At 43.2% G+C, this 26,261-nt stretch overlaps 1 protein-coding gene across 1 annotated transcript; it reads right to left on the minus strand.

Moving 5' to 3' along the window:
- On the minus strand, window positions 1-25,104 carry smarcc1b (SWI/SNF related BAF chromatin remodeling complex subunit C1b). The gene is made up of 26 exons (XM_031793176.1): window positions 24,790-25,104; window positions 24,069-24,188; window positions 15,010-15,095; window positions 14,680-14,854; window positions 14,438-14,507; window positions 14,187-14,259; window positions 12,447-12,522; window positions 12,243-12,368; window positions 12,012-12,097; window positions 11,767-11,888; window positions 11,624-11,683; window positions 11,481-11,518; window positions 11,254-11,366; window positions 10,925-10,996; window positions 10,699-10,812; window positions 10,456-10,609; window positions 9,939-10,109; window positions 7,758-8,016; window positions 7,602-7,676; window positions 5,861-5,916; window positions 5,601-5,733; window positions 5,379-5,524; window positions 3,725-3,859; window positions 3,448-3,577; window positions 3,267-3,353; window positions 1-303 (listed from the first exon to the last, which is right to left on the minus strand). Exons 1-26 carry the CDS (start codon window positions 24,964-24,966, stop codon window positions 218-220), a joined length of 2,940 nt encoding a protein of 979 aa, XP_031649036.1. The 5' UTR covers window positions 24,967-25,104; the 3' UTR covers window positions 1-217.
- Between the last annotated feature and the right edge of the window lie 1,157 nt (window positions 25,105-26,261).

Below are 26,261 nucleotides of genomic sequence, written 5' to 3' on the forward strand. Positions count from 1 at the left end.
GATAGTTTCATATAAAACACAATGATTTGCGTATACTCTTCAGCACTGGTCAATAAAGCATACAGCAAGTGTGTGTAACAAGGGTTAAATGACATCAAAATGACAGTCACATGAGGACCTGTCCAATGTGAAGATTAGATTCCTTGGCTGTTTCTTACTGTGGATTCAAAATATGTACTGTGTGTATTCATAAGGTGACTGGGGTCAAGGTGTGGTCTCATGTTTCTGCTCCCCGGCTGTGTATGGTTGTGCTTGGAGGACCAGGCTGGGTCGGAGCTATCCCATCAGGCTGTGCTGGTGGGTCTGACAGAAGAGAAGAAGAAACTACATGAGCGGGCACGTTCCAGCGGATCAGTTTCATGCAGTTAGTTACCAGCATTGGTCACCGCCTTTTAAAAAGTGGGTGGCATTATAGGGATAAAAAAATTGTCCGATTTGCACCTACATATCAACTGCATGAACTTCGGAAAATCCATGTGCTCAAAGGCCATTGCTTGCATTGTGGAAGGTGCTATAGTCAATTAAGGTGTTTTTGATTGACCACGCGAATGTGACCAAAGCCATGACTGAAACAGGAACCAACTTTGCTGAGATTTAAAAGACAGTGGATACAAATGAATGTGATATTTGAAACCTTTCTAACCAATGAATTGTACAAATGTTTTCATTTTGTGAGTGTGTGATACAGGTGGTAGAGACAAGTTTATTTTGATCTTATTAATAAGGAAAACTTTAATAAAACAATGGCAGCTATGTTGATTTGGGGCTTCCTGTTGGAAAACAACAACATTGACCAACATTTGGCTGGGGCAGATACACCTCCCCAAACTTCAATCGTCAACTTCCGTCTGCATTACTAAGTCAACATACAGAGCATTCGGAAAGTATCCAGACCCTGTCCCCTTTCCACATTGTGTTGCGTTACAGCCTTTATTCTAAAATCGATTAAAACACATTTTCTTCAAACAATATCCCATAATGACAAACAAAAACAGGTTTTTAGAAATTGTAGCAATTTTTAAAAACAAATAAAACACAGAAATACCTCATGTAAATAAGTCCAAACACACCAAGACAGTCGAAGTGGGCACGACAAAGCCACTCCCCTCTCAGGAAACTAAAAAGATTTGGCATGGGTCCCGAGATCCTGAAAAGGTTCTACAGCTACAACATTGAGAGCATCGGTTGCATCACTGCCTGGTACGGCAATTGCTCGGCCTCCAACAACAAAGCACTTCCGAGGGTAGTGCGTACAGCCCAGTACATCACTGGAGAAAAGCTGCCTGCCATCCAGGACCTCTACACCAGGTGGTGTCAGAGGAAGGCCCTAGAAATTGTCAAAGACCCCAGCCACCCCAGTCATAGACTGTTCTCTCTACTACCGCATGGCAAGCGGTACCGGAGTGCCAAGTCTAGGACAAAAAGGCTTCTCAACAGTTTTTACCCCCAAGCCATAAGACTCCTGAACAGGTAACCAAACGGCTACACTGACTATTTGCATTGTGTGCCTCCCCCCAACCCCTCTTGAACAGAGAGTAGCAGCAGCGTTAATCATATATGCACAGTCACTTTAAAAGATACCTACTATGTACATACTACCTCAATAAGCCTGACTAACAGGTGTCTGTATATAGCTTTTCTACTCTTTTTTTCAAATGTCTTTTTACTGTTGTTTTCTTTCTTTACTTACACACACACCTTTTTTCCCACACCATTGGTTAGAGCCTGTAAGTAAGCATTTCACTGTTGTATTCGACACACGTAACAAATAAACTTTGATTTGATTTGAGTATTCCGAACCTTTGCTCTGAGACTCAAAATTGAGCTCAGGTGCATTCTGTTTCCATTGACCATCCCTGAGATGTTTTTACAAATTGATTGAAGTTCACCTGTGGTATATTGAATTGTTTGGACATGCTTTGGAAAGGCACACAGCTGTCTATATAACATCCCGACAGTTAACAGTGCATGTCAAAGCCATGAGGTTGAAGGAATTGTCCATAGAGCTCCGAGACAGGATTGTGTTGAGATAAATATCTGGGGAAGGGTACCAAAACATTTGTGCAGCAATTGTATGTCCCCAAGAACACAGTGACCTCCATCATTCTTAACTGGAAGAAATTTGAAACCACCAAGACTCTTCCTAGAGCTGGCCACACGGCCAAGCTGAGCAATCGGGGGAGAAGGGCCTTGGTCAGGGAGGTAACCAAGAATGGTTACTGACAGAGCTCCAGAGTTCCTCTGGGGAGATGGCAGAACACGCCAGAAGGACAACAATCTCTGCAGCACTCCACCAATCAGGCCTTGATGGTAGAGTGGCCTTAAGCAACTCTAACTCTGTAGCAACTCCTCAGTAAAAGTCACATAACAGCCCGCTTGGAGTTTGCCAAAAGGCACCTAAAGGACTCTCAGACCATGAGAAAAGATTCTCTGGTCTGATGAAATCAATATTGAAATCTGGCCTGAATGCCAAGTCTGGAGGAAACCTGGCACCATGCCTACAGTGAAGCATGGTGGCAGCATCATGCGGTGGAGATGTTTTTCAGCGGGAGGTTGAACGGGACAAAGTACAGAGGGAGGTTGAACGGGACAAAGTACAGAGAGATCCTTGATGAGAAACTGCTCCAGGGCACTCAGGACCTCAGACTGGGCGAAGGTTCACCTTCCAACAGGACAACAACCCTAAGCACACAGCCAAGACAACGCAGGAGTGGCTTCAGGACAAGTCTCTGAATAGCCTTGCGGGGCCCAGCCAGAGCCCGGACTTGAACCCAATCGAACATCTCTGGAGAAACCTGAAAATAGCTGTGTAGCGACGCTCCCCATCCAAGCTGACACAGCTTGAGAGGATCTGCAGAGAAGAATGGGAGAAACTTCCCAAATACAGGTGTGCCAAGCTTGTAGCGTCATACCCAAGAAGACTCAAGGCTGTAATCTCTGCCAAAGGTGCTTCAACAAAGTACTGAGTAAAGGGTCTGAATAGTTATGTAAATGTGATTTTTTTAAATGTTTACATTTGCAGAAATGTATAAAAACCTGTTTTTAACTTTGTGATAATGGGGTATTGTGTGTAGATTGAGGGAGGGAAAAAAACAATGTAATACATTTTAGAATAAGGCTGTAACGTAACAAAATTGAGAAAAAGTCAAGGGGTCTGAATACTTTCCGAATGCACTGTTAAACACCATCAATATGTTAAAATTATGGGTACATTTTTTGTGAACATTTTCTAGAGGTAAGGGGCAGTGTGGGGTGAGGGTACTCACACATGCCGTTGGGAGCTCCAGGGTGTCGGGGGGCCATGGTGAGAGAGTTTCCCCCAGTAGGCATCATCTGGCTGGGCATGGACTGGCCTAAAGGAGAGGTGAGAGATGGATGTTACATATTTACCATGACATTCGCACACACAACATGTGTGTTTGCGTGTGTGTACGTGCGAGTACAGACCTGTGTGTTGTTGTGGAGTGTATGGTGCTTGCTGCTCTCTCTGCTGTAGAATCTTCATCTCTGCATGTTTCAGCTGCTCAGAGTGGAAACTCTGTCGCTCTGACAACAGCTGCTGACGCTGTTGCTCCAACTACACACACAGTGAGAGAGGAGCAGGGAAAGAGGGACACAGATAAATGTTACATTTATAAGGAACCATTATGAAATACCCAAAGTCATGTTTAGTAGCTCCCCCAAACTAGAGCCCAATTGACTAGATGTAGATCTGTATACTCACAGCCTCTTTCTCTCGGTCCATGATGGTCTCCAGCTCCTCAAAGTGTCTCAGTTTGATCTCCAGCTTCTTCATCTGAGTCTCCACCAGCAGAGCCACCAGAGACTTGATCTTCCTCTCCTCTACTGCTGCTAGGTGCTAGAGAGAGAGGGCAAGAGAGAGAATTACTGTATCTATTTGCTGTACACAAAATACAAATCATATGATCACATAAAAAGGGGAGAGAGAGGGTGGTGTGGTTGATTGGCTTGGTCACAAGTTATGTTGTGACAGGCCAGTAGAAAGAAAAAAGTGGGGGATAGGCCAGTTTAATAACCTCTTAAAGCTAGGGGGCAGAATTTTTGCTTTTGGATAAATAGCGTGCCCAATTTCAACTTCCTGCTACTCATGCCAAGGATATAAGATATGAATATTATTCATAGATTTGGATAGAAAACACTCTGAAGTTTCTAAAACTGTTTGAATCATGAGTATGAGTATAACAGAACTTATGTAGCAGGCAAAACCCCGAGGACTAACTGTTCAGAATTGTTTCCCCCCCCCCCCCCATCTCTCTTCCCTAGATTGTCTTTGCCATTGGAAATTTAATAGGAACATACTTTCAGTTCCTACCGCTTCTGTAACGGATGTGAAACGGCTAGCCTAGTTAGCGGTGGTGCGCGCTAAATAGCGTTTCAATCGGTGACGTCACTTGCTCTGAGACCTTGAAGTAGTTGTTCCCCTTGCTCTGCAAGGGTCGCGGCTTTTGTGGAGCGATGGGTAACGATGCTTCGTGGGTGACTGTTGTTGATGTGTGCAGAGGGTCCCTGGTTCGCGCCCGGCTATGGGCGAGGGGACGGTCTAAAGTTATACTGTTACACTTCCACACGATGTCGCCAGTGTTAGGAATATGGCTGAGGTTATTTCTTTGTCTTAACAGGAAGTAGGCCAACTCGGAACAGGGGACACATTTGTGAGTTAAACAAGACGTGAAGAGCAGAGCCTTTTTCTTTTCGTTCATGTATTGAATACAGATTGCCCCGTCTACAATTTGATAGATTATTAACGTTTAAAAATACCTAACGTTGTATTACAAAAGTAGTTTGAAATATTTTGGCAAAGTTTATAGGCAACTTTTGAAATATTTTGTAGTGATGTTGCGTTTTTCAAAGCAGTTTTTTATGGATCAAACGCGCTTTATAAATGGACATTTTCTATATATATGGACGGAATTAATCGTACAAAAGGACCAATTGTGATGTTTATGGGACATATTGGAGCTCGTCAAGCTCGTCAAAGGGAATTTATATTTTATTTCAGCGTTTTGTGTAGCGCCTGCTACGCTAGCCCCTTTGTTTACTGCTGGTGAGGATGGCTGCAGGCTATCAGATAATAGCTTCATATGCTTTCGCCGAAAAGCATTTTAAAAATCTGACATGTTGGCTGGATTCACAACGAGTGTAGCTTTAATTGAGTATCTTACATGTGTGATTTAATGAAGGTTTGAATTTTATAGTATTTTATTTGAATCTGGCGCTCTGCATTTCCCCTGGAAATTGGCCAGTTGAGACGCTAGCGTCTCCCCTATCCTCATTAATGGGCAGTTGACAGGGATTGGCTGATGGGTGGCGTAAGTGAGCAGCGATAGGGTGGTTTGAGGGTTGTGGGCGGGGCTTACCTTGGCCTTAGTAGCAGCGGCGCCTAGAGCAGCAGCTGCTGCCGTGGTAACGGTCCCATCTACCAACTCCAGCTCTGCTAGTCTCCTCCCTTCATCCTGCTCTACTTCCCTCCATCGTCCCGCAATCTCCTCCTTCTCCCCTCGGTCTAAAAGGGAGATCATCTAGAACTTACATCATTACACACCATCTTGTCTGTAAAAATATTAATTAGACACACACACCTGACTCGCGGGTCCCTCCGCTATCGCAGTCTCTCTCCTCTGTGACTGTCATTTCAGCATTCTCTCTCTTAACTCGTTCTCCCTCCACTAATCTCTCTCCTCCACTGGGCTCTGGAACCGTCTGTCTATCCGCCTGGAACACACACACACACACACACACACACACAATCATCACCCACTGACAATCAGATTCTCAGAAACACCAGAGTGTAAATTCCTGTCTCACTTCCTCTGACCCCACAGGTCACTTCTAGTCTCACCTGCAGAGACTGCTGGGAGCCAGAGTCAGTCTCCATCTTCTCACCATCCATCACATCTACAGGGAAGGAGAGGGAGGGATAGAGTTTATTTAACTAGGCAAGTCAGTTAAGAACAAATTCTCATTTACAATGACGGCCTAGAGAGAGAAAGTGTGATGAAAGGATTCTCTACTGCAGTGTTTGAGGGTTGAGGAGTGTGTGTAATATATACAGTACCAGTCAAAAGTTTGGAGACACCTAATCATTCCAGGGTTTTTTCTTTATTTGTACTATTTTCTACATTGCACAAGAAGATGTGAAGATATCAATACTACGAAATAACACATTGGAAGGAATCATGTATTAACCAAAAATGTTTAAACAAATCAAAATATATTTGATATTCTTCAAAGTAGCCACCCTTTGCAAACTCTTGGCATTCTCTCAACCAGCTTCATGAGGTAGTCACCCCAGAATGCATTTCAATTGACAGGTGTGCCTTGTTAAAAGTTCATTTGTGGAATTTCTTTCCTTCTTAATGCGTTTGAGCCAATCAGTTGTTTTGTGACAAGGTAGGGGGGGTATACAGAAGGCAGCCCTATTTGGTTAAAGACCAAGTTCATATTATAGCAAGAACTGCTCAAATAAGCAAAGAGAAACAACAGTCCATCATTACATTAAAACATGAAGGTCAGTCAATCCGGAAAACGTGTGCAGTCGCAAAAACCATCAAAAGCTATGATGAAACTGGCTCTCACGAGGACCACCACAGGAAAGGAAGACCCAGAGTTACCTCTGCTGCAGAGGATATGTGCATTAGAGTTACCAGCCTCAGAAATTGCAGCCCAAATAAATGCTTCAGAGTTCACGTAACAGATACATCAACATCAACTGTACAGAGGATACTGTGTGAATCAGGCCTTCATGGTCAAATTGCTGCAAGGAAACCACTAATGAAGGACACCAGTAAGAAGAGACTTGCTTGGGCCAAAAAACATGAGCAATGGACATTAGCCCTGGTGGAAATCTGTAATTTGGTCTAATGAGTCCAAATTTGAGATTTTTCTGCCGGACTTTGTGATACGCAGAGTAGGCGAACGGATGATCTCTGCATGTGTGGTTCCCACCGTAAAACATGGAGGTGTGATGGTGTGGGAGTGCTTTGCTGGTGACACTGTCAGTGATCTATTTAGAATTCAAGGCACACTTAACCAGCATGGCTACCACAGCATTCTGCAGTGACATGCCATCCCATCTGGTTTGCTCTTAGTGGGAATATCATTTGTTTTTCAACAGGACAATGACCCAACACACCTCCAGGCTGTGTAAGGGCTATTTGACCAAGGAGAGTGATGCATCAGATGACCTGGCCTCCACAATCACTCAACCTCAACCCAATTGAGATGGTTTGGGATGAGTTGGACCGCAGAGTGAAGGAAAAACAGCCAACAAGTGCTCAGCATATGTGGGAAGTCCTTGAAGACTGTTGGAAAAGTGTTCCAGGTGAAGCTGGTAGAGAGAATGCCAAGAGTGTGCAAAGCTGTCATCAAGGCAAAAGGTGGCTACTTTGAAGAATCTCAAATATAAAATATATTTGATTTGTTTAACACTTTTGTGGTTACTACATGATTCCATGTGGGTTATTTCATAGTTTTGATGTCTTCAATGTAGAAAATAGTCAAATTAAGAAAAACCCTTCAATGAGTTGGTGTGTCCAAACGTTTGACTGGTACTGTATATCTGCCGTGTTTCAGACTCCTACCTGCCTTCTCAGCCTCATTGAGTGCAGGGAACTCCAGAACCTTGTCAGCTTCCTCACGCACACGACAAAACTCCTCTACAGAGAGACAGAGACCGGGTTAACACAAACACTCTCTCTCTCTCTCTCTCACACACACACACACACACACACACGTACCCAAAGCAGCCTTGGCGGCGGCGGATGCAACTCGGGGATCAACCACGGATGCCAAGAACGCCACGGTGCTCATCACCGGATTCTCTGATTGGCTGAAAGGAACCGGCTGGTAGGCCAATGGGCCAAGAGAGGAGGCGGAGTCCTCCAGATAAGGGTCTTCTATTGGCAGGCGCAGGAAGTGGAGGATGCACTCGTCCTGGGTACGAGACCCCACGTGTTCTGACACCTTGTTCCAGTCGTCTCTATAGACCTCTAACGCCTGGGATGGAGGGGGAGAGAGAGAAGAGAGATAGGATGGTAATAAGAGAGATAGGCATGAGGGAGAAAAGAAGGTTATTGGCCAGATAACTAATACAAGTACCAACATTTTTTTTTCAAGCATAGGTTTACAGTACAGCAATTCATCAGTTGCTGTTATGTTGCTACCATGCTGTGTTGTCATGTGTTGCTGCCTTGCTATGTTGTTGTCTTAGGTCTCTCTTTATGTAGTCTTCTCTCTTGTCGTGATGTGTTTTGTCCTATATTTATATTTAATCCCAGACCCCCGTCCCCACAGGAGGCCTTCTGGTAGGCTGTCATTGTAAATAAGAATTTGTTCTTAACTGACTTGCCTAGTTAAATAAATAATAAAATAGAGGTAGTGGAAACAACATTATCAGCATCATCATTATTGTCCAGCTCCTCAACTACACCGAGTCATCCCCTAACCGTTTCCAACCATTGCGGCGAATCAGTACTGTGTACTGTGCAGTCAACTAGTATAATTATTGTTTGTGAAGTAAATATGGTGGTTCTCATTAAGGATCTGGTCTTCTGAGATACAGGCAAGTACACAGCAAACCAAATAACTATACAATTAAACAACTAAAGGAAATATAATATTTAAAAAACAATCAAATGATCATATGGTTGGTTGCTTGAGACTAATGAGTTGTCTACAGGAACTCTTCTTTTTTCACATATATGTTTGCAGTTTAATTTTATGTGTGATCTTCTCCATTAAACACATTTCTTTCACTCTACAAGTCCATTCTTCCATAGTAGGAAAGTCCTTATCTAACCAATGTGCTGTAATACATTTATTTGAAGCAGACAAGAGTATATTTAATAGGTTTTGAAACCGTTCAGGGATAACTAACTATGGCACGCTTTGGATTCTTTTCCAGGAAACATTTAAATACATTGTTTACAGAGACGAAAACACCATTCCAGAATTTCATTATTCTATGACAAGACCAAAAAACGATGTAGGTCGACAATTCCCCACATTATCTCCAGCATTGATTGGTTGTTTCTGGTCTTCACCATTCTGTCTCGAGATAGAATGGACCTACTAATGATATTCCATAGATACTCTTTCCATATGAATGAGTGTGTAATAATAATTCATTTTCAATGTTCTCAGATTCAGATTCCCATTTGCACTTAGTTTACATAGTATTATTCTATGTCATGACAGCAATAGATTGTTACAGCTGTGTTATTGGTTCACTACCAGTTGTCCTTTTATGAGTATTGATTAGGTGTTTTTCTATGGGTGGTGTATAGACTTGGGGTACAAATGAAGTAATGATGACCTTTGAAAACCTGAATCTAGTGATAATGGGGCGAAGTCAGTAAGATATACAATACCAGTTAGGGGTAATGAGCCATAGGCTGATGGAGACTACATGGTACTTCCTCCTAATCTGGAGCAGATGATTGGACTACAGGTTCTTACTGTTGATCTTCTTTCCCAGAAAAGGTCTTACTACTGTTGCGTATCGATCACCATAGATTTGTACTATTTTCGAGCCATCTAGATTAATGTTTTATCCAAGTCATCATTAGTTGCGATCGTGTAACCCAGTAGCACCACGTAAAGTTTGGTAACCCTAGGTCACCTGATTCCTTGGCAGTTGGAGTGTTTTGTACCTCACCCTCGGTTTTTTACATTGCCAAAGAAACATTCAAATTAGACAGTCTAATTGTTGAAAAATGGATTCTGGGACCAGAATAGGTAGTGTCTGAAAGAGGAAAATATCTTTCTGATATGACAGTGTTGTAGTACTCGAGTCCAGGACCCAGACTTGACCAGGAATCAAGTCACAATTTTCGAGACTCGACCAGTGATGACTCCGACCAGTGACTTGACTACATCACTGAGTAGAGGGAAGATAAACTGAGAGATGATTGGCTCACCTCCAACAGTAGGAGGGTCTCCTGTTCTGTCCAATCCCTCCCTGAACTGGCTCCTTTACTCTTGGGGTGTTTCCTGGCATACAGGTCTGTTCTGAGGCCAAAGTTCTGTGAGTCTGAGGGCTTCTCTACACTTCTCTCAGGGAAGAACAACATCTGCTGGGAGGACGACACCTGGACAGGGAGAGAGTGAGGGATAGAGGGGAAGAGAGAGAAATGGAGGGGGAGAGAGAGGGAAAGATTTGAGAGGATCAAAACAAGCATACAGGCTGTCAATTTGTACCTCAATTTCACTGTTAGTGTTCGATTATATATACATATTTTTTATTTATTTTTTACCTTTATTTAACTAGGCAAGTCAGTAAAGAACAATTGTGTGCTGCCCTATGGGACTCCCAATCACGGATGTGATATAGCCTGGATTCGAACCATGGACTGTAGTGACGCCTCTTGCACGGAGATGCAGTGCCTTAGACCGCTGCGCCAATCAGGAGCCAAAAAACATAAGTGTGTGTGTTACCTGTAGTGGTCTGTGCTGCAGCGGGGCCAGTCCTGAGGGTGTATCAGCCAGTGTGTTGAAGTGAGGGGTGGGAGGGGGTCCCATAGGGAGAGGTCGGCTTTCTGCATCCACCTGGTAGTTCACTAACCCCCACTGCTCCAACAACGCATGGACCCTACACAAGTTACAATACACACACAGTTACAATAAACACTGTTACACAACACACACACAGTAAGTGGTGGTTTAAACTTCATAGCACACCTCATGACGGCGCAGACGTCTCCTGTCAGGTTCCGTCTGCAGGAGGTGGAGCTGAGGTACTCCTGGGGGTTCAGCCGGTACGAGTCAATCATGAAGTTACGATATGCCAGGTATCTACACACACACATTGTGTTCATTATGTCTCTGAAGGGGTACAATCATGTCTGAAGAAAACAGCAGGGGCCCAAGCACTGAACCCTGAGCAACACCTGAAATTGTTACTCACATCTCTGGAGATTTGGACTTGTTCTGTCCGTTAAAGAACTCTGGAAGAGCTCGTTTCTCGATCTGGTGAATACTGGAACATGTACACAAAGTTTGGATAAAAACAGACAACACTCATTTTGAATATACAGTGGGGCAAGAAAGTATTTAGTCAGCCACCAATTGTGCAAGTTCTCCCACACAAAAAGATGAGGCCTGTAATTTTCATAGGTACACTTCAAATATGACAGACAAAATGAGAGAAAAAAATTCAGAAAATCACATTGTAGGATTTTTAATGAATGTATTTGCAAATTATGGTGGAAACAACTATAACTGGTGTGTACTCACCAGTTATAGTTGAACCAGGCGGTGTAGGACGGGACGATGATGTGGTGAGTTTGTTCTGTGATGTTGTCTTCTCCATCTGACAGACGCAGCCCCTCTCTGCCCTCCTCATCCTCCTGCACACACACACACATAATTGGTATATCGGTGTGTAGGGTACAGACACACTAAATTCCTCAACAAAATTAGATAATTCAATAAAATTCTTGCAGTTCTAATTGAATTGTTACCCTTCCACCAGGAAGCAGAGAGTCATCCTCAATTTCATCTGAAGAAAAGAGGGACGAGTGGAGAATGAGTTATAACCACACACACACACACACACACACACACACACACACACACACACACACCCACCCTCTCTCTCACTCACCCAGGTCGGTCATCATCCCTCCTTTGACAGGAGTGTTCTCACTGTCCTTCTTTGGGTTCACTGCAGACAGAGAGACACAACAAGTAAACATATGTCTGTGTGTGTGTCTGTCTGTCTGTCTGTCTGTGTGTGTACACGTGTACCATTCTTAGGCAGTATAATTTCTTCCATATTAGGGACAGGTGTTGGATCCTCCATATCTTTAGTCAGATCCTCCTCTACGTCTTCCTCTTCCTCCTTTGGCCCACGCCTCTTAAACCCGCCACTAGGGAGAGAAGGCAGGGTTATAGAGAGAGGGCCAATAGGTAGAGAATAGGGGTTAAAAGGAACAAATACGAAAATTCCATCAAGATTGAGCTAGGTGTGGAAGAAGAGACAGAAACCTCACCTCTTCTTTCCTCCTTTCTTTTTGCCATCAGAAGAGGGAGGAGAGGGGGAGCGTCTTCTCTTCTTCAGTGGAGTAAACTTACGGTCCTGGTGGAGGAAGAGACAAGTGATGGTAGACATACCAACTAAGAAAGTGCTCACACAGGCCTGTTAAAAAAAGACAGTGGAGGGAGAGCAACACACACACAAGCACACAACTAGCCCAGAGCCACAGGATCTCACACACACACACCTGTTGGTCTGTGACGTGGACTCTCCGGCGGAGGATGAGAGGAACGTTTCTGTCATCTACCAGGTAGTCTTCTTCATTCATCCACTCATTATACACCTCCGTATCCAACACCCAGCCTGCATGCACCTGTACACACACACGTATTCATCACTTGTGAGAAATAGTCATAGAACTGTGTGTGTGTGTGTGTGTGTGTTTTCTTACCCTCCAAGGTCTGTGTGTGTGTGGAGGTTCCTGCACCTCTCCCTCTACGTCACTGGAGGACAGCCAGCTATCGTAGCTAAAGGAAACAAACAGTCATACACATGATTATGGAGGGTGTGTGTTCGTGTGTTAGGGTTGAAAATGTTTAGAGTTCCATGTAGTCATGGTTCCATGTAGTACTGTACCCCTCCCATAGTCTGTTCTGGACTTGGGGACTGTGAAGAGACATGTGGCATGTCTTGTGGGGTATGCATGGCTGCCCTGTTCTGAGCCAACTGCAATTTTCCTGCAAATTCCCTCTTTGTGGCACCTGACCAGACTCTGAACAGTAGTCCAGGTGCAGCAAAACTAGGGCTTGTAGAACTTGCCTTGTTGATAGTGTTGTTAAGAATGCAGAGCAGCGCTATTATGGACAGACTTCTCCCCATCTTAGCTAATGTTGCATCTATGTTTTGACCATGACAGTATACAATCCAGGGTTAGAGCTTTGATCGGAAATTCAAGCCTGATGCTACCTGAGCCATACATTAAATACATTTAGAGCCATACATTTTATGAGCCCTATATTAAAAAGGCATTTAATGACCAAGCCCACATGATTGTGCCATTATCCAATACAGCTATGACATAAGCTACTGCACATTACGCACAACAGAAAAACATAAAAGCCCATAGATGTACCTAGCTATATGAGAGAACATGTGATTCTGGTGCAGCACATGCGGCCTACAAAGTTACAAGTTTAGGCTAGCGAATTTGATTTGAATAGTTGTATAATTAGTAGGCTGACACATATATACCTATGATAACATTTCCCCATGTTATTAGCCTACCTCTTTCTTTCTCTATTGCTGCTTCATTCCTTCCTCCATTTCAACAGTTAAATGAAATAAGTTTGGTTGTCCTCATCTTCATCATTCTAATGACATCCTTGAATAATATAGGACTAGAATTAGATTCAGAAGGCTTTCACTTCTCTTCAGGAAGATGGAATGGTTGTTTGTCTGAATAAATAACTGCTACAGCCTACCAGCATAGCGCTTCGCTCTTCTTTCAAACAACCTGTGAGTTCTATTGGCTGCTGTATAAAACATTCAGCAAACAAGAGCTTGCATCCCTCTTCAAATAGTCTATTGGCATAAGAAATTATGTCCAGCAAGGTTTTGTAGGAAGCTTTTCCTGCATGGGATTCCAAGAGCTGAGTTTTTTAAAGGCGAGGGGCCAGCGGAGCACAGGTGCGTGCGTATTGCACCAAGAGACCGAGGCTATAAGTTAGAAGCTTATTATGCATAACCAATCATTTATTAGCTAAATATAAGGCTAATACTGCATTGAATGTATAACCTGAAAGAGGTAGTCTAGGACATCTCTCTCTCTCTATATATATATATATATATATATATATATATATCAATCTAGAACAGGATGATCTATTTTGGATGCAATTTGATTGGAGTTGATAGAGAGAAAGACAGAGTGCTCGCGCGTGCATTGATTTAAAGCAACGATATTCGAGTGAGGCCGTTTTAAAACTCTGCAGCTGTAATTAAAAAATTATAATCTTTACAATTAAAATATAAGATTGCCCCCGAAAGCCATGCTTTCATATAAATAATTTATTATAGTTTACCGGTTTCTCACAGTTATTTAACCCCGGAAAAGGGAGTGGTATTGGTGGTAAATCCTGGTAAATCTCAGTAACTGGGTTCCCACCATTCAACCCTAGTGTGTGTGTGTTACCTGTCAGGGTGCCTGCCCCAGTGCACCAACACATAGTTGTCCTTCCGCATAACAGGGCGCACCCACTCCCAATCTGGAAATAAGGACACAAACACACACCAACGGTCAAAAACTAAGAACAGAACTCACAAAATTACTTAAAACTGTGAATTTGGATCAAAGCTGCCAACAGGCTATGACCCACAAAGATCCTATTAAATTAGTTACAATATGTAATTCTATGCGATGACCCCACACACACACACATTGACCTTGGTCTGGGACAGCTGGACGGGGGTAGATGTGGTGAGAGGCTTGGGTTCTGTCCTCAGTCAACGAACCCTGAGACAGACAAAGAACTACATTACCCATCAGTTGAGACAAAGAACTGTTTCCCAACAGTGATAACAGCCCAAGAGAGAAAACAACAGCACCCATGGCAAAATTACATAAATCTTCCTTCCTCACCCTGCTCTCCATCCATCTTCCCTTCTTGCTGCCCTCCCTCCCTCACCTGGTGTTTGGTGATGATGTCAGCCAGTCTGCTGTTCAGGTTCTGATCCACCTCCTGGTCCACATACACGACGGGCCTCGACAGACAGCTATTCTGGACCAGGGTCTTCTCCAGAGTAGTAAACATCTCTACGTTTCGGTCCGTCCTGGAGGAGTTCTGTAGGTCAAACCTTCTCCTGGGGGAGGAAGAGTACCCATGCAGGTTACCAAGCAGGCCCCGAAACAGGACGTTGCCAAAGGTGTCACTCACCAGCCCTGTCAGAGGGAGGAGATAGGAGACAGGGGATGGGGGCTAGGAGGTAAGTGATAGGGGATAAGATCTGTCACTCACCAGCCCTGATCAGTCTTGAACTTGTATGCAGTGCCAAGGATGTGGCAAAGCCCGCCTCCTGGGCGCAGGTCCAGGAAGCACTGAGACTAGAGAGGAGCACACACACACAAAAATACCAATAATGGCGCCGGAGATGGGTGCTGTTTTACAGGCTCCGAACCAATTGTTCTATTTTGTGTGGTTTTTTTCGCGTTGTAACTTCTTTTGTACATAATGTTTCTGCCATAGTCTCTTATGACTGAAAAGAGCTTCTGTACATCAGAACAGTGATTACTCCCCTTTAATACAGACGCGAAGGATTTACTCCAGATACCCGACAAGGCACAAATCCCCGTCATTCGTGTGAAGAGAAGACGCAGATACAGTGGATGCTTGCACTAAGACCACACTTAACGAGCTGTACAAAACCATAAGCAAACAATAAAATGCTCATCCAGAGGCAGCGTTCCTAGTGGCCGGGGACTTTAATGCAGGGAAACATAAATCTGTTTGACCTCATTTCTACCAGCATGTTACATGTGCAACAAGAGAACATTTTTTTATGAAACTCTAGACCTATACTCCACACACAAAGACACGTACAGAGCTCTCCCCCACCCTCCAATTGGCAAATCTGACCATTATTCTATCTTCCTGACCAAAATTAAAGCAGGAAGCACCAGTGACGCGCTCAATACGGAAGTTGTCAGATGACGCAGATGCTAAGCTACAGGACTGTTTTCCTTGCACAGACTATAATATGTTAATCCGATGGAATTGAGTAGTATACCACATCAGTCACCAGCTTCATCAATAAGTGCATCAATAACGTACATACTAGAGGTCGACCGACTATGTTTGAATGAATCCTTACGAGCCTGCTGCTGCCTACCACCGCTCAGTCAGACTGCTCTATCAAATCATATACTTAATTATAATAAACACACAGAAATTCAAGCCTTTGGTCATTAATATGGTCAAATCCAGAAACTATAATTTCGAAAAAACAAAATGTTTATTCTTTACGATAAAATAAGGAACGGTTCCGTATTTCACTAACGGGTGGCAACCCAAAGACTAAATACTGCTGTTACATTGCACAACCTTCAATGTAATGTCATAACTATGTACAATTCTGGCAAACTAATTACAGTCTTTGTTAGGAAGAAATGGTCTTCACACAGTTGGCAACGAGCCAAGCGGCCAAAACTGCTGCATATACCCTGACTCTGCTTGCACTGAATGCAAGAGATGTGACACAATTTCCCTAGTCAAATGAAATGCATGTTAGCAGGCAATATTAACTAAATATGCAGGTTTAAAAAAACATATACTTCTGTGTATTTATTTTAAGGCATTGATGTTTATGGTTAGGTACATTTGTGCAACGATTGTGCTTTTGTTAAATCATCACCCGTTTGGAGAAGTTGAAGTAGACTGTGAGTCAATGATAAATTAACAAGCACCACTTTGATTATATGCAACGCAGGACAAGCTAGTTAACCTAGTAATATCATCAACCATGTGAAGTTCGTACTTGTGAAGATGGATTGTTTTTATAAGATACGTTTAATGCTAGCTAGCAACTTAACTTGGCTCCTTGCAGCCACAAGGTCCTTTTGATGCTGAACTCGCGTAACAGGTGGTCAGCCTGCCACCCAGTCTCCTCGTGGATTGCAATGTACCCTGACTCTGCTTGCACTGAATGCAAGAGATGTGACACAATTGCAATGTAATCAGCCATAATCGGTGTCCAAAAAGGCAGATTACCGATTGTTATGATAACTTGAAATCAGCCATGCCGATTAAATCGGTCGACCTCTAGTATATACCCCAACCAGAAGCCATGGATTACAGGCAACATCCGCACCGAGATAACGGGTAGAGCTGCCGTTTCAAGGAGAAGTACTCTAACCCAGAAGCTTATAAGAAATCCCGCTATGCCCTCAGACAAACCATCAAACAAGCAAATGTAAATACAGGACTAAGACTGAATCCTACTACACCGGCTCCGACGCTTGTCGGATGTGGCAGGGCTTGCAAACTATTACAGACTACAAATGGAAGCTCAGCCGCGAGCTGCCCAGTGACAAGCCTACCAGATGAGCTAAATGACTTCTATAGGCGCTTCAAGTCAAGCAACACTGAAGCATGCTTGAGAGTACCAGCTGTTCTGGATGACTGTGTGATCACGCTCGCCGTAGCCGATGTGAGCAAGAACTTTAAACAGATTATCATTCACAAGGCCGCAGGGCCAGACGGATTACCAGGAGGTGCACTCCGAGCATGCGTTGACCAACTGGCAAGTGTCTTCATTGACATTTTCAACGTGTCCCTGACCGGGTCTGTAATACCTACATGTTTCAAGCAGACCACCATAGTCCCTGTGCCCAAGAACCCTAAAGTAACCTGCCTAAATGACTACCGTCCCGTAGCACGACTCCAACACCATCATTAAGTTTTCCGAAGACACAACGGTGCTAGGTATGATCACCGACAACAATGAGACAGCCATTAAGGAGGTCAGATACCTGAAAGTGTGGTGCCATGCCAACAACCTCTCCCTCAACGTGATCAAGACAAAGGAGATGATCGTGGACTACAGGAAAAGGAGGGCCGAGCACGCCCCCTTCTCATCGACGGGGCTTTAGTGGAGCAGGTTGAGAGCTTCAAGTTCCTTGGTGTCCACATCACCAACAAACTATTATGGTCCAAACAAACCAAGACAGTCGTGAAGAGGGCACGACAATGTCCAGTCCTCCTCAGGAGACTGAATATATTTGGCATGGGTCCTTAGATCCTCAAAAAGTTCTACAGCTGCACCATCGAGAGTATCCTGACTGGTTGCATCACCACCTGGTATGGCAACTGCTCGGCCTCCTACCGCAAGGAACAACAGAGGGTAGTGCGTATGGCCCAGTACATCACTGGAGCCAAGATTCCTGCCATCCAGGACCTCTATACCAGGCGATGTCAAAAATTGCCTAAGGCTCCAGCCACCCTACTCATAGACTGTTCTCTCTGCTACTGCACGGCAAGCAGTACCAGAGTGCCAAGTCTTGGTCCAGAAGGCTTCTACCCTTTAGGCATAAGTCTGCTGAACAGATAATCAAATGGCTACCCAGACTATTTGCATTGCCCCCCCCCTTTTTATGCTGCTGCTACTCGCTGTTTAATATCTATGCATAGCCAATTTACCCCTACCTACATGTACATATTACCTCAATTAACCCAACTAACTCGGTACCTCCTGTATATAGTCTCGTTATTGTTGTTTTATTGTTGCTCTTTTATTTTATTAAAATTTTGTTTCTTTAGTAAATGTTTTTTTCCCTTAACTCTTATTTTTCTTAAAACTGCATTGTTGGTTAAGGGCTTGTAAGTAAGCATTTCACAGTATTTCGGGGAATCTGACAAATAAAATGAGATTTGAAACCCACACATGGGTGGTTTCCGCTAGCTGGAAAATGCAGGCTTTTGGCCGCTTAAATCAATTAAAAGACAACTTAAATCGTAGCCGGCCAAATTGTCCAGGGCTGCCTATCATACATCCCGATTTCAGCTTCAGCACCATTCTCTCACTCATTACCCTCTGCCTTACACGCATGCGCCTGCTGCTGAAGAGAGAAAGAGAGCTAGAGAGGAGCCTTGGGATACTGTTTATTGCCAGGATGTAGGTCTTTTGCACTGAAGTAAAACGAAAGTTAGAGTACATGCCTATAGTGAAAAGTCCACAAGGGGAATGTCCCCTGAATGGACAAGTTTTAATATTGTGTTGGACAAAGATGAGAAGAAAGTTGGCTTGGCCAAATGCAGGCTACTGTGCAAGTAGCTATTCAGGTAGGATGTAATTTTTTAACTTTATTTTGTGTATTTTTTTCATATTTATAATTATTTGTTTTATCCTTATTGTATATCATTGTTATTATTGTATGCCTATTTATTCATCTAAACCAGTTCTTTAAATAAGCAAAACGTGTTTTGTTACATCGGTTGAGAAATTGTCACTGGCTAAATTAAGTCTGATCTGTCTTTTTAAATGTGTTATCCGTATTTAGTTTAAGGTTCTAAGTAGGCCTGTTGTAAAATAAATACCATTAGCCTACTGCTGTCATTTGTTGGGTACGGTAGGCACTAGCCTTTCTAGGTAATTGCTACAAAAATGTGAAGTTTTAAACCAGTTCGCAAGTGTTTTGTTTCATTCTGTTCCAACTGTAATGTTGTGTTTGCCACAATAGAATATCCTACTCGTATTTTCCCTATAAGCAATGGCTTGACTTACTTTAGAAATTACGTGATCTTCGTGTCCGGGTTGGCACCCCCCCTTGGGTTGTGCCGTGGGGGAGATCTTCGTGGGCTATACTCAGCCTTGTCTCAAGATGGTAAGTTGGTGGTTGAAGATATCCCTCTAGTGGTGTGGGGGCTGTGCTTTGGCAAAGTGGGTGGGGTTATATCCTGCCTGTTTGGCCCTGTCCGGGTGTATCGTCGGACGGGGCCACAGTGTCTCCTGACCCCTCCTGTCTCAGCCTCCAGTATTTATGCTGAGGTAGTTTATGTGTCGGGGGGCTAGGGTCAGTCTGTCATAGCTGGAGTATTTCTCCTGTCTTATCCGGTGTCCTGTGTGAATGCAAGTATGCTCTCTCTAATTCTCTCTCTCTCGGAGGACCTGAGCCCCAGGACCATGCCTCAGGACTACCTGGTCTGATGAGTCCTTGCTGTCCCCAGTCCACCTGGCCGTGCTGCTGCTCCAGTTTCAACTGTTCTGCCTGCGGCTATGGAACCCTGACCTGTTCACCGGACGTGCTACCTGTCCCAGACCTGTTGTTTTCAACTTTCTAGAGACAGCAGGAGCAGTAGAGATACTCTGAATGATCGGCTATGAAAAGCCAACTGACATATACTCCCAATGGGCTGACCTGTTGCACCCTTGACAACCACTGTGATTATTATTATTTGACCCTGCTGGTCATCTATGAACATCTTGGCCATGTTCTGTTATAATCTCCACCTGGCACAGCCAGAAGAGGACTGGCCACCCCTCATAGCCTGGTTCCTCTCTAGGTTTCTTCCTAGGTTCTGGCCTTTCTAGGGAGTTTTTCCTAGCCGCCGTGCTTCTACACCTGCATTGCTTGCTGTTTGGGGTTTTAGGCTGGGTTTCTGTACAGCACTTTGAGATATCAGCTGATGTAAGAAGGGATTTATGAATAGATTTGATATGATATACAGTTGAAGTCAGAAGTTTATACACTTAGGTTGGAGTCATTAAAACTAGTTTTTCAACCACTCCACAAATTGATTATTAACAAACAATAGTTTTGGCAAGTCGGTTAGGACATCTACTCTGTGCATGACAAGTAATTTTTCCAACAATTGTTTACAGACAGATTATTTCACTTATAATTCACTGCATCAAAAATCTATTGGGTCAGAAGTTTATATACACTAAGTTGACTGTGCCTTTAAACAGCTTGGAAAATTCCAGAAAATTATGTCATGGCTTTAGAAGCTTCTGATAGGCTAATTGACATCATTTGAGTCAATTGGAGGTGTACCTGTGGATGTATTTCAAGGCCTACCTTCAAACTCAGTGCCTCTTTGCTTGAAATCATGGGAAATCAAAAGAAATCAGCCAAGACCCCAGAAAAAAAATGTAGACCACAAGTCTGGTTCATCCTTGGGAGCAATTTCCAAATGCCTGAAGGTAACACGTTCATCATCGCAAATGGGTCTTACAAATGGACAATGACCCCAAGCATACTTCCAAAGTAGTGACAAAATGGCTTAAGGACAACAAAGTCAAGGTATTGGAGTGGCTATCACAAAGCCCTGACATCAATCCTATAGAAAATGTGTGGGCAGAACTGAAAAAGCATGTGGGAGCAAGGAGGCCTACAAACCTGACTCAGCTACACCAGCTCTGTCAGGAGGAATGGGCCAAAATTCACCCAACTTATTGTGGGAAGCTTGTGGAAGGCTACCCGAAACGTTTGACCCAAGTTAAACAATTTAAAGGCAATTCTACCAAATACTAATTGAGTGTATGTAAACTTATGACCCATTGGGAATGTGATGAAATAAAAGCTGAAATAAATCACTCTACTATTATTCTGACATTTCACATTCTTAAAATAAAGTGGTGATCCTAACTTTTTACTAGGATTAAATATCAGGAATTGTGAAAAACTGAGTTTAAATGTACTTGGCTAAGGTGTATGTGAACTTCCGACTTCAACTGTACCCTAATAACGTTTGGAATCTTTTGTGAAGGTTTGTGGTGTGTCTATTAGCCCATTATGCTGCAGGCCTATGATATGAAGGTTTTACGCACTGGTGCTCCAACTGACTCCGACAGTTGAACTTGATGTGAGGAAGAATGTTTTAGGCCTACCAGAGTCAGTCCTATAATCTAACAATATAATGATTCATTTAAAAAAATGTGGATTAAAAAAATATGAATTAGCCTCCTTCTGTACACCTACAGTGCCTTGCGAAAGTATTCGGCCCCCTTGAACTTTGCGACCTTTTTCCACATTTCAGGCTTCAAACAAAGATATAAAACTGTATTTTTTTGTGAAGAATCAACAAGTGGGACACAATCATGAAGTGGAACGACATTTATTGGATATTTCAAACTTTTTTAACAAATCAAAAACTGAAAAATTGGGCGTGCAAAATTATTCAGCCCCTTTACTTTCAGTGCAGCAAACTCTCTCCAGAAGTTCAGTGAGGATCTCTGAATGATCCAATGTTGACCTAAATGACTAATGATGATAAATACAATCCACCTGTGTGTAATCAAGTCTCCGTATAAATGCACCTGCACTGTGATAGTCTCAGAGGTCCGTTAAAAGCGCAGAGAGCATCATGAAGAACAAGGAACACACCAGGCAGGTCCGAGAAATGTGGCAAAAGGTCGCAAAGTTCAAGGGGGCCGAATACTTTCGCAAGGCACTGTATATCTGTATAGCAGATGCAGTAGCCTATCTGACAAGGGTAAAGAAATGCATTTTGGTGTCATAACATGCCACCGGCATATCTCTCTCTGGGGTTAGGCCGAAGCTTCTCTTAGTTTATATTTATTTTAAAATAAAGAAAGAAAAATAAAGACAGTGGACACCTAAGCCTATAGACCTATGCATGCAATGCCCTGATGCATTTAGGTCTCAAATCACTGTGGAGGTGGACAATTATTGTTTTAGCAAAGTAAAAACCAATAGGCTAAAGTTTTGCACACATCGAAACACAAGGGATATTTTTACATGTTGTTATATTATAGGCTGTTTTTAAGGACACATCAATATGGCGCATTTGGCCAATATCCCTTGTTTATTGATGGAAAATGTTCATATTGTCTTTCGTGTCATAAATAATCCTTGGTTCCTGCCTGTGCTTGGTAAATATATGAGGGGGCGACATGGAGACATCCTTAGGACCATCTGGCCGAACGCCCAGAATATGTTCTATAAGTTAAGACATCTCTTTCATATCGTCTGAGATCCCCAAGGATTGGAAAGCTGCCGCAGTCATCCCCCTCTTCAAAGGGGGAGACACCCTGGACCCAAACTGTTACAGACCTATATCCATCCTGCCCTGCCTATCTAAGGTCTTCGAAAGCCTAGTCAACAAACAGATCACTACTGACCATCTCAAATCCCACTGTACCTTCTCCGCTGTGCAATCTGGTTTCCGAGCCGGTCACGGGTGCACCTCAGCCACGCTCAAGGTACTAAACGATATCATAACCCCCATCGATAAAAGACAGTACTGTGCAGCAGTCTTCATCGACCTGGCCAAGGTTTTCGAATCTGTCAATCACCATATTCTTATCGGCAGACTCAATAGTGTCGGTTTTTCTAATAACTGCCTTGCCTGGTTCACCAACTACTTTGCAGACAGAGTTCAGTGTGTCAAATCGGAGGTCATGTTGTCCGGTCCTCTGGCAGTCTTTATGGGGGTGCCACAGGGTTCAATTCTTGGGCAGACTCTTTTCTCTGTATATATCTACTCAGCAAACTGGATGCAGTTTATCATAGTGCCATCAGTTTTGTTACTAAAGCCACCCACCATTGCGACCTGTATGCTCTAGTCGGCTGGTCCTCGCTACATATTCGTCGCCAGACCCACTGGCTCCAGGTCATCCACAAGTCCATGCTAGGTAAAGCTACGCCTTATCTCAGTTCACTGGACACGATGGCAACACCCACCCGTACCACGCGCTCCAGCAGGTGTATCTCACTGATCATCCCTAAAGCCAACACCTCATTTAGCCGCCTTTCCTTCCAGTTCTCTGCTGCCTGTGACTGGAACGAATTGCAAAAATCACTGAAGTTGGAGACTTATCTCCCTCACCAACTTTAAACATTTGCTATCTAAGCAGCTAACCGATCGCTGCAGCTGTACATAGTCCATCGGTAAATAGCCCACCCAATTTACCTACCTCATCCCCATACTGTTTTTATTTATTTACTTCTCTGCTGTTTTGCACACCAGTATCTCTACCTGCACATGACCATCTGATCATTTATCACTCCAGTGTTAATCTGCTAAATTGTAATTATTCGCCTACCTCCTCATGCCTTTTGCACACAACGTATATAGACAATTTTTTTCTACTGTGTTATTGACTTGTTTATTGTTTATTCCATGTGTAACTCTGTGTTGTTGTCTGTTCACACTGCTATGCTTTATCTTGGCCAGGTCGCAGTTGTAAACGAGAACTTGTTCTCAACTAGCCTACCAGGTTAAATAAAGGTGAAATAAAACATTTAAAAATATAGGATACTATGCCAGACACACACAGGAACTAACCCTATGAACCATGCCTACTTGGCTGTTTAAGCAGTATATAACAGATCTAATGGGACCACCCCAAGGGAGCTCACTTCAGACCAGTACTTTATGCATCTAAGTTTGACTGTGACCTCTCCAGCTTGCTGTAAATAAAGAATGATTCATTTAAGATTGACTTCAGGTGTCCCTGGTGGTAATTTCCACAACACACACAATGCATATGTCCGGTAAATTAAAATCTTCCCTGGTCACTTGTCCTTACAGAAACCCTAGTGTGTTTGTATACTCACAGGTAGTTTGGTGTGTGTGCGGATTTCAGCCAGTCTGCCGAACACTTCCTCCTGGAACTGAAGCATCTGAAGGGTGAGGGAGGCTAGAGCCTGGCAGGATGGAGAATCTGCCTGCACATACTTCGCACACAAACACACCATCAGTAATGCAGAAGGACATGCCTAACAGTAGGACATCTGGTATAGCTTGAGCATCTTGCTACATTGTACAGTCACTACTCTATGAAATACTGAGCACAAAACTAGCTATATAGTGTTTTAACGGAGTCGGAGATAGCAGCCTTAGCAGCTGAAAATATACATACGTAGTTTCCTAGCAAGATAGTTACAATGTTACTGTTTGCAGATTATAAACAGTTGCTATTGTACATGAGTGGGGTCAATTCAGGAAGTACACTGGAATTCGAATTTGGTTTACTTTCTGAATTGAAATTGATCGCAACCCTGCTATTGTAACGCAGTTAGCTAGCTAATGTTAGCTGCTAGCTTACTTGCAATCTTGCTAGTTAGTTAGAAGTAGCTTCCAAACTCGAGCAGTTAGCTAGCTAAGGCATACAGCAAATGTATTTAATAACTTACTTTAGTTAGCTAGTTAAGTAGCGATAAATTGCTTAACTAGCTAGCCGTATTCATCATGTCAACAATAGTTAGCCGTTATGCTAACTAGCCGATGATTACCACTGTAAATAGTTAGCCGCTACGCTAGTGTTAGCTCACGCACCTTTTTGTAGTGCTTCCCGATCCACTGTCGCACCGTCTCGAGCTGAACCAGGGAGTCGTGGCTCTCCCAGTACCTCGCGGACGGATTCCCGTCTTTTTTCCGCTGTGCGGTGGTGGTGTGTGGACTCTGGCTGGTCCCGGGAGTCCCGATGTTGGGTCCCCCAGACGTTGTCGCCATAATAACGGGTGGAGAACTAGCCCGCTCAAGAGCTGTTACAGCTGTAAATCAGCAGGGTTGCCAGGGGTAGAAAAAACTGTTTTGCACAAGAACCACTTAAACCCGCCCACAAGGCCTGAAAACTTGCCGAAAAAAATATTTTTCGCAACAAGAGAGGAGTTGACACATTTATCCAATAGGTGTCTCCATTATAACAATCTAAATACAACTGGCTTATTTTATTCAATAAAACATGTAAATTCATGTGTGGCTGCAGGCAGGCAGCCAGATGCCTCAGTCACCCATCCCTTTGGAGCAATATGGAAAGGAAAGAGAGAGATCCATCATCCATTATGTCCAGTAGGCTACATTAAGATAGTTTTACTCTACTATAAATCAATCACTCACTAGAAAACTATTATAATTTGATATTCAGGTTTTGTTCAAGTCGGTCCGTTAGACGATGTTCACAGAAACTCCCAAATTATATTATGCTATAGAGACCTCTGATTATTGACTGTTAAGGGTTCATACACATTTTTGACAGATGGAATTCCATGACTTTAACCAAATTTCCATGACAACAATTGGTGGTGTCTATGTGGCCTATATGAAAAAGTCAGCATGAATGTGGAATTGACACTAGAAGGCTGCTGGTCTCTGATCCCATGTAATCCTACTATCTCCTGCCAAGACACTTAACCCCTCACAAAGTAAAATAACTGCACTGTTAGGCTACTGCATAAAATACATATGATCAACCCTCCATCTGGAGAGCTACTGGGTGTGCCAGCTTTTGATTCAGCCCTGAAACACACCCAAGTCTGCCTATCAAGGTCATGTTGAGCAGCTGATGTTTGGGCTACAATGTGGTGTATTAGAGTGGGCTCGAACAAAAGCCTGCACATCCAGTAGCTCTCCTGGATGGTTGGTCACCCTTAATATAAAATATCAACATTACAACCAAATACTTTCATGTCTTTATATAATTATTCCCTCATTCAATGAATCAGGGATAAAATGGATAAGGTAGGCTACTTCAGTTAAGTAAAGGTTCAATTCAAAGTAATTAATTCAAAGCAAGGTAGCTAACTAAGACATGTTTATCTATAACCTTATAAGGCTAAAATAGTAATGCTTTAGGGGAGATATATATGCACACCATGGAAGCTATTTGTCAATTGGACAATTTTTAAAATGTTTTGTGTGAATTACATAGCCTACTGTTTTTAATAGAGGGGAATCCCAGCTTTCAAATAATGTGTCCGATGTATTTCTCAACAGTGCCAGTGGAAAGGCGACAACGAGTCAATTAC

The sequence above is a fragment of the Oncorhynchus kisutch genome, linkage group LG17 (assembly GCF_002021735.2).
Source record: "Oncorhynchus kisutch isolate 150728-3 linkage group LG17, Okis_V2, whole genome shotgun sequence".
NCBI classification, from domain to species: Eukaryota; Metazoa; Chordata; class Actinopteri; order Salmoniformes; family Salmonidae; genus Oncorhynchus; species Oncorhynchus kisutch.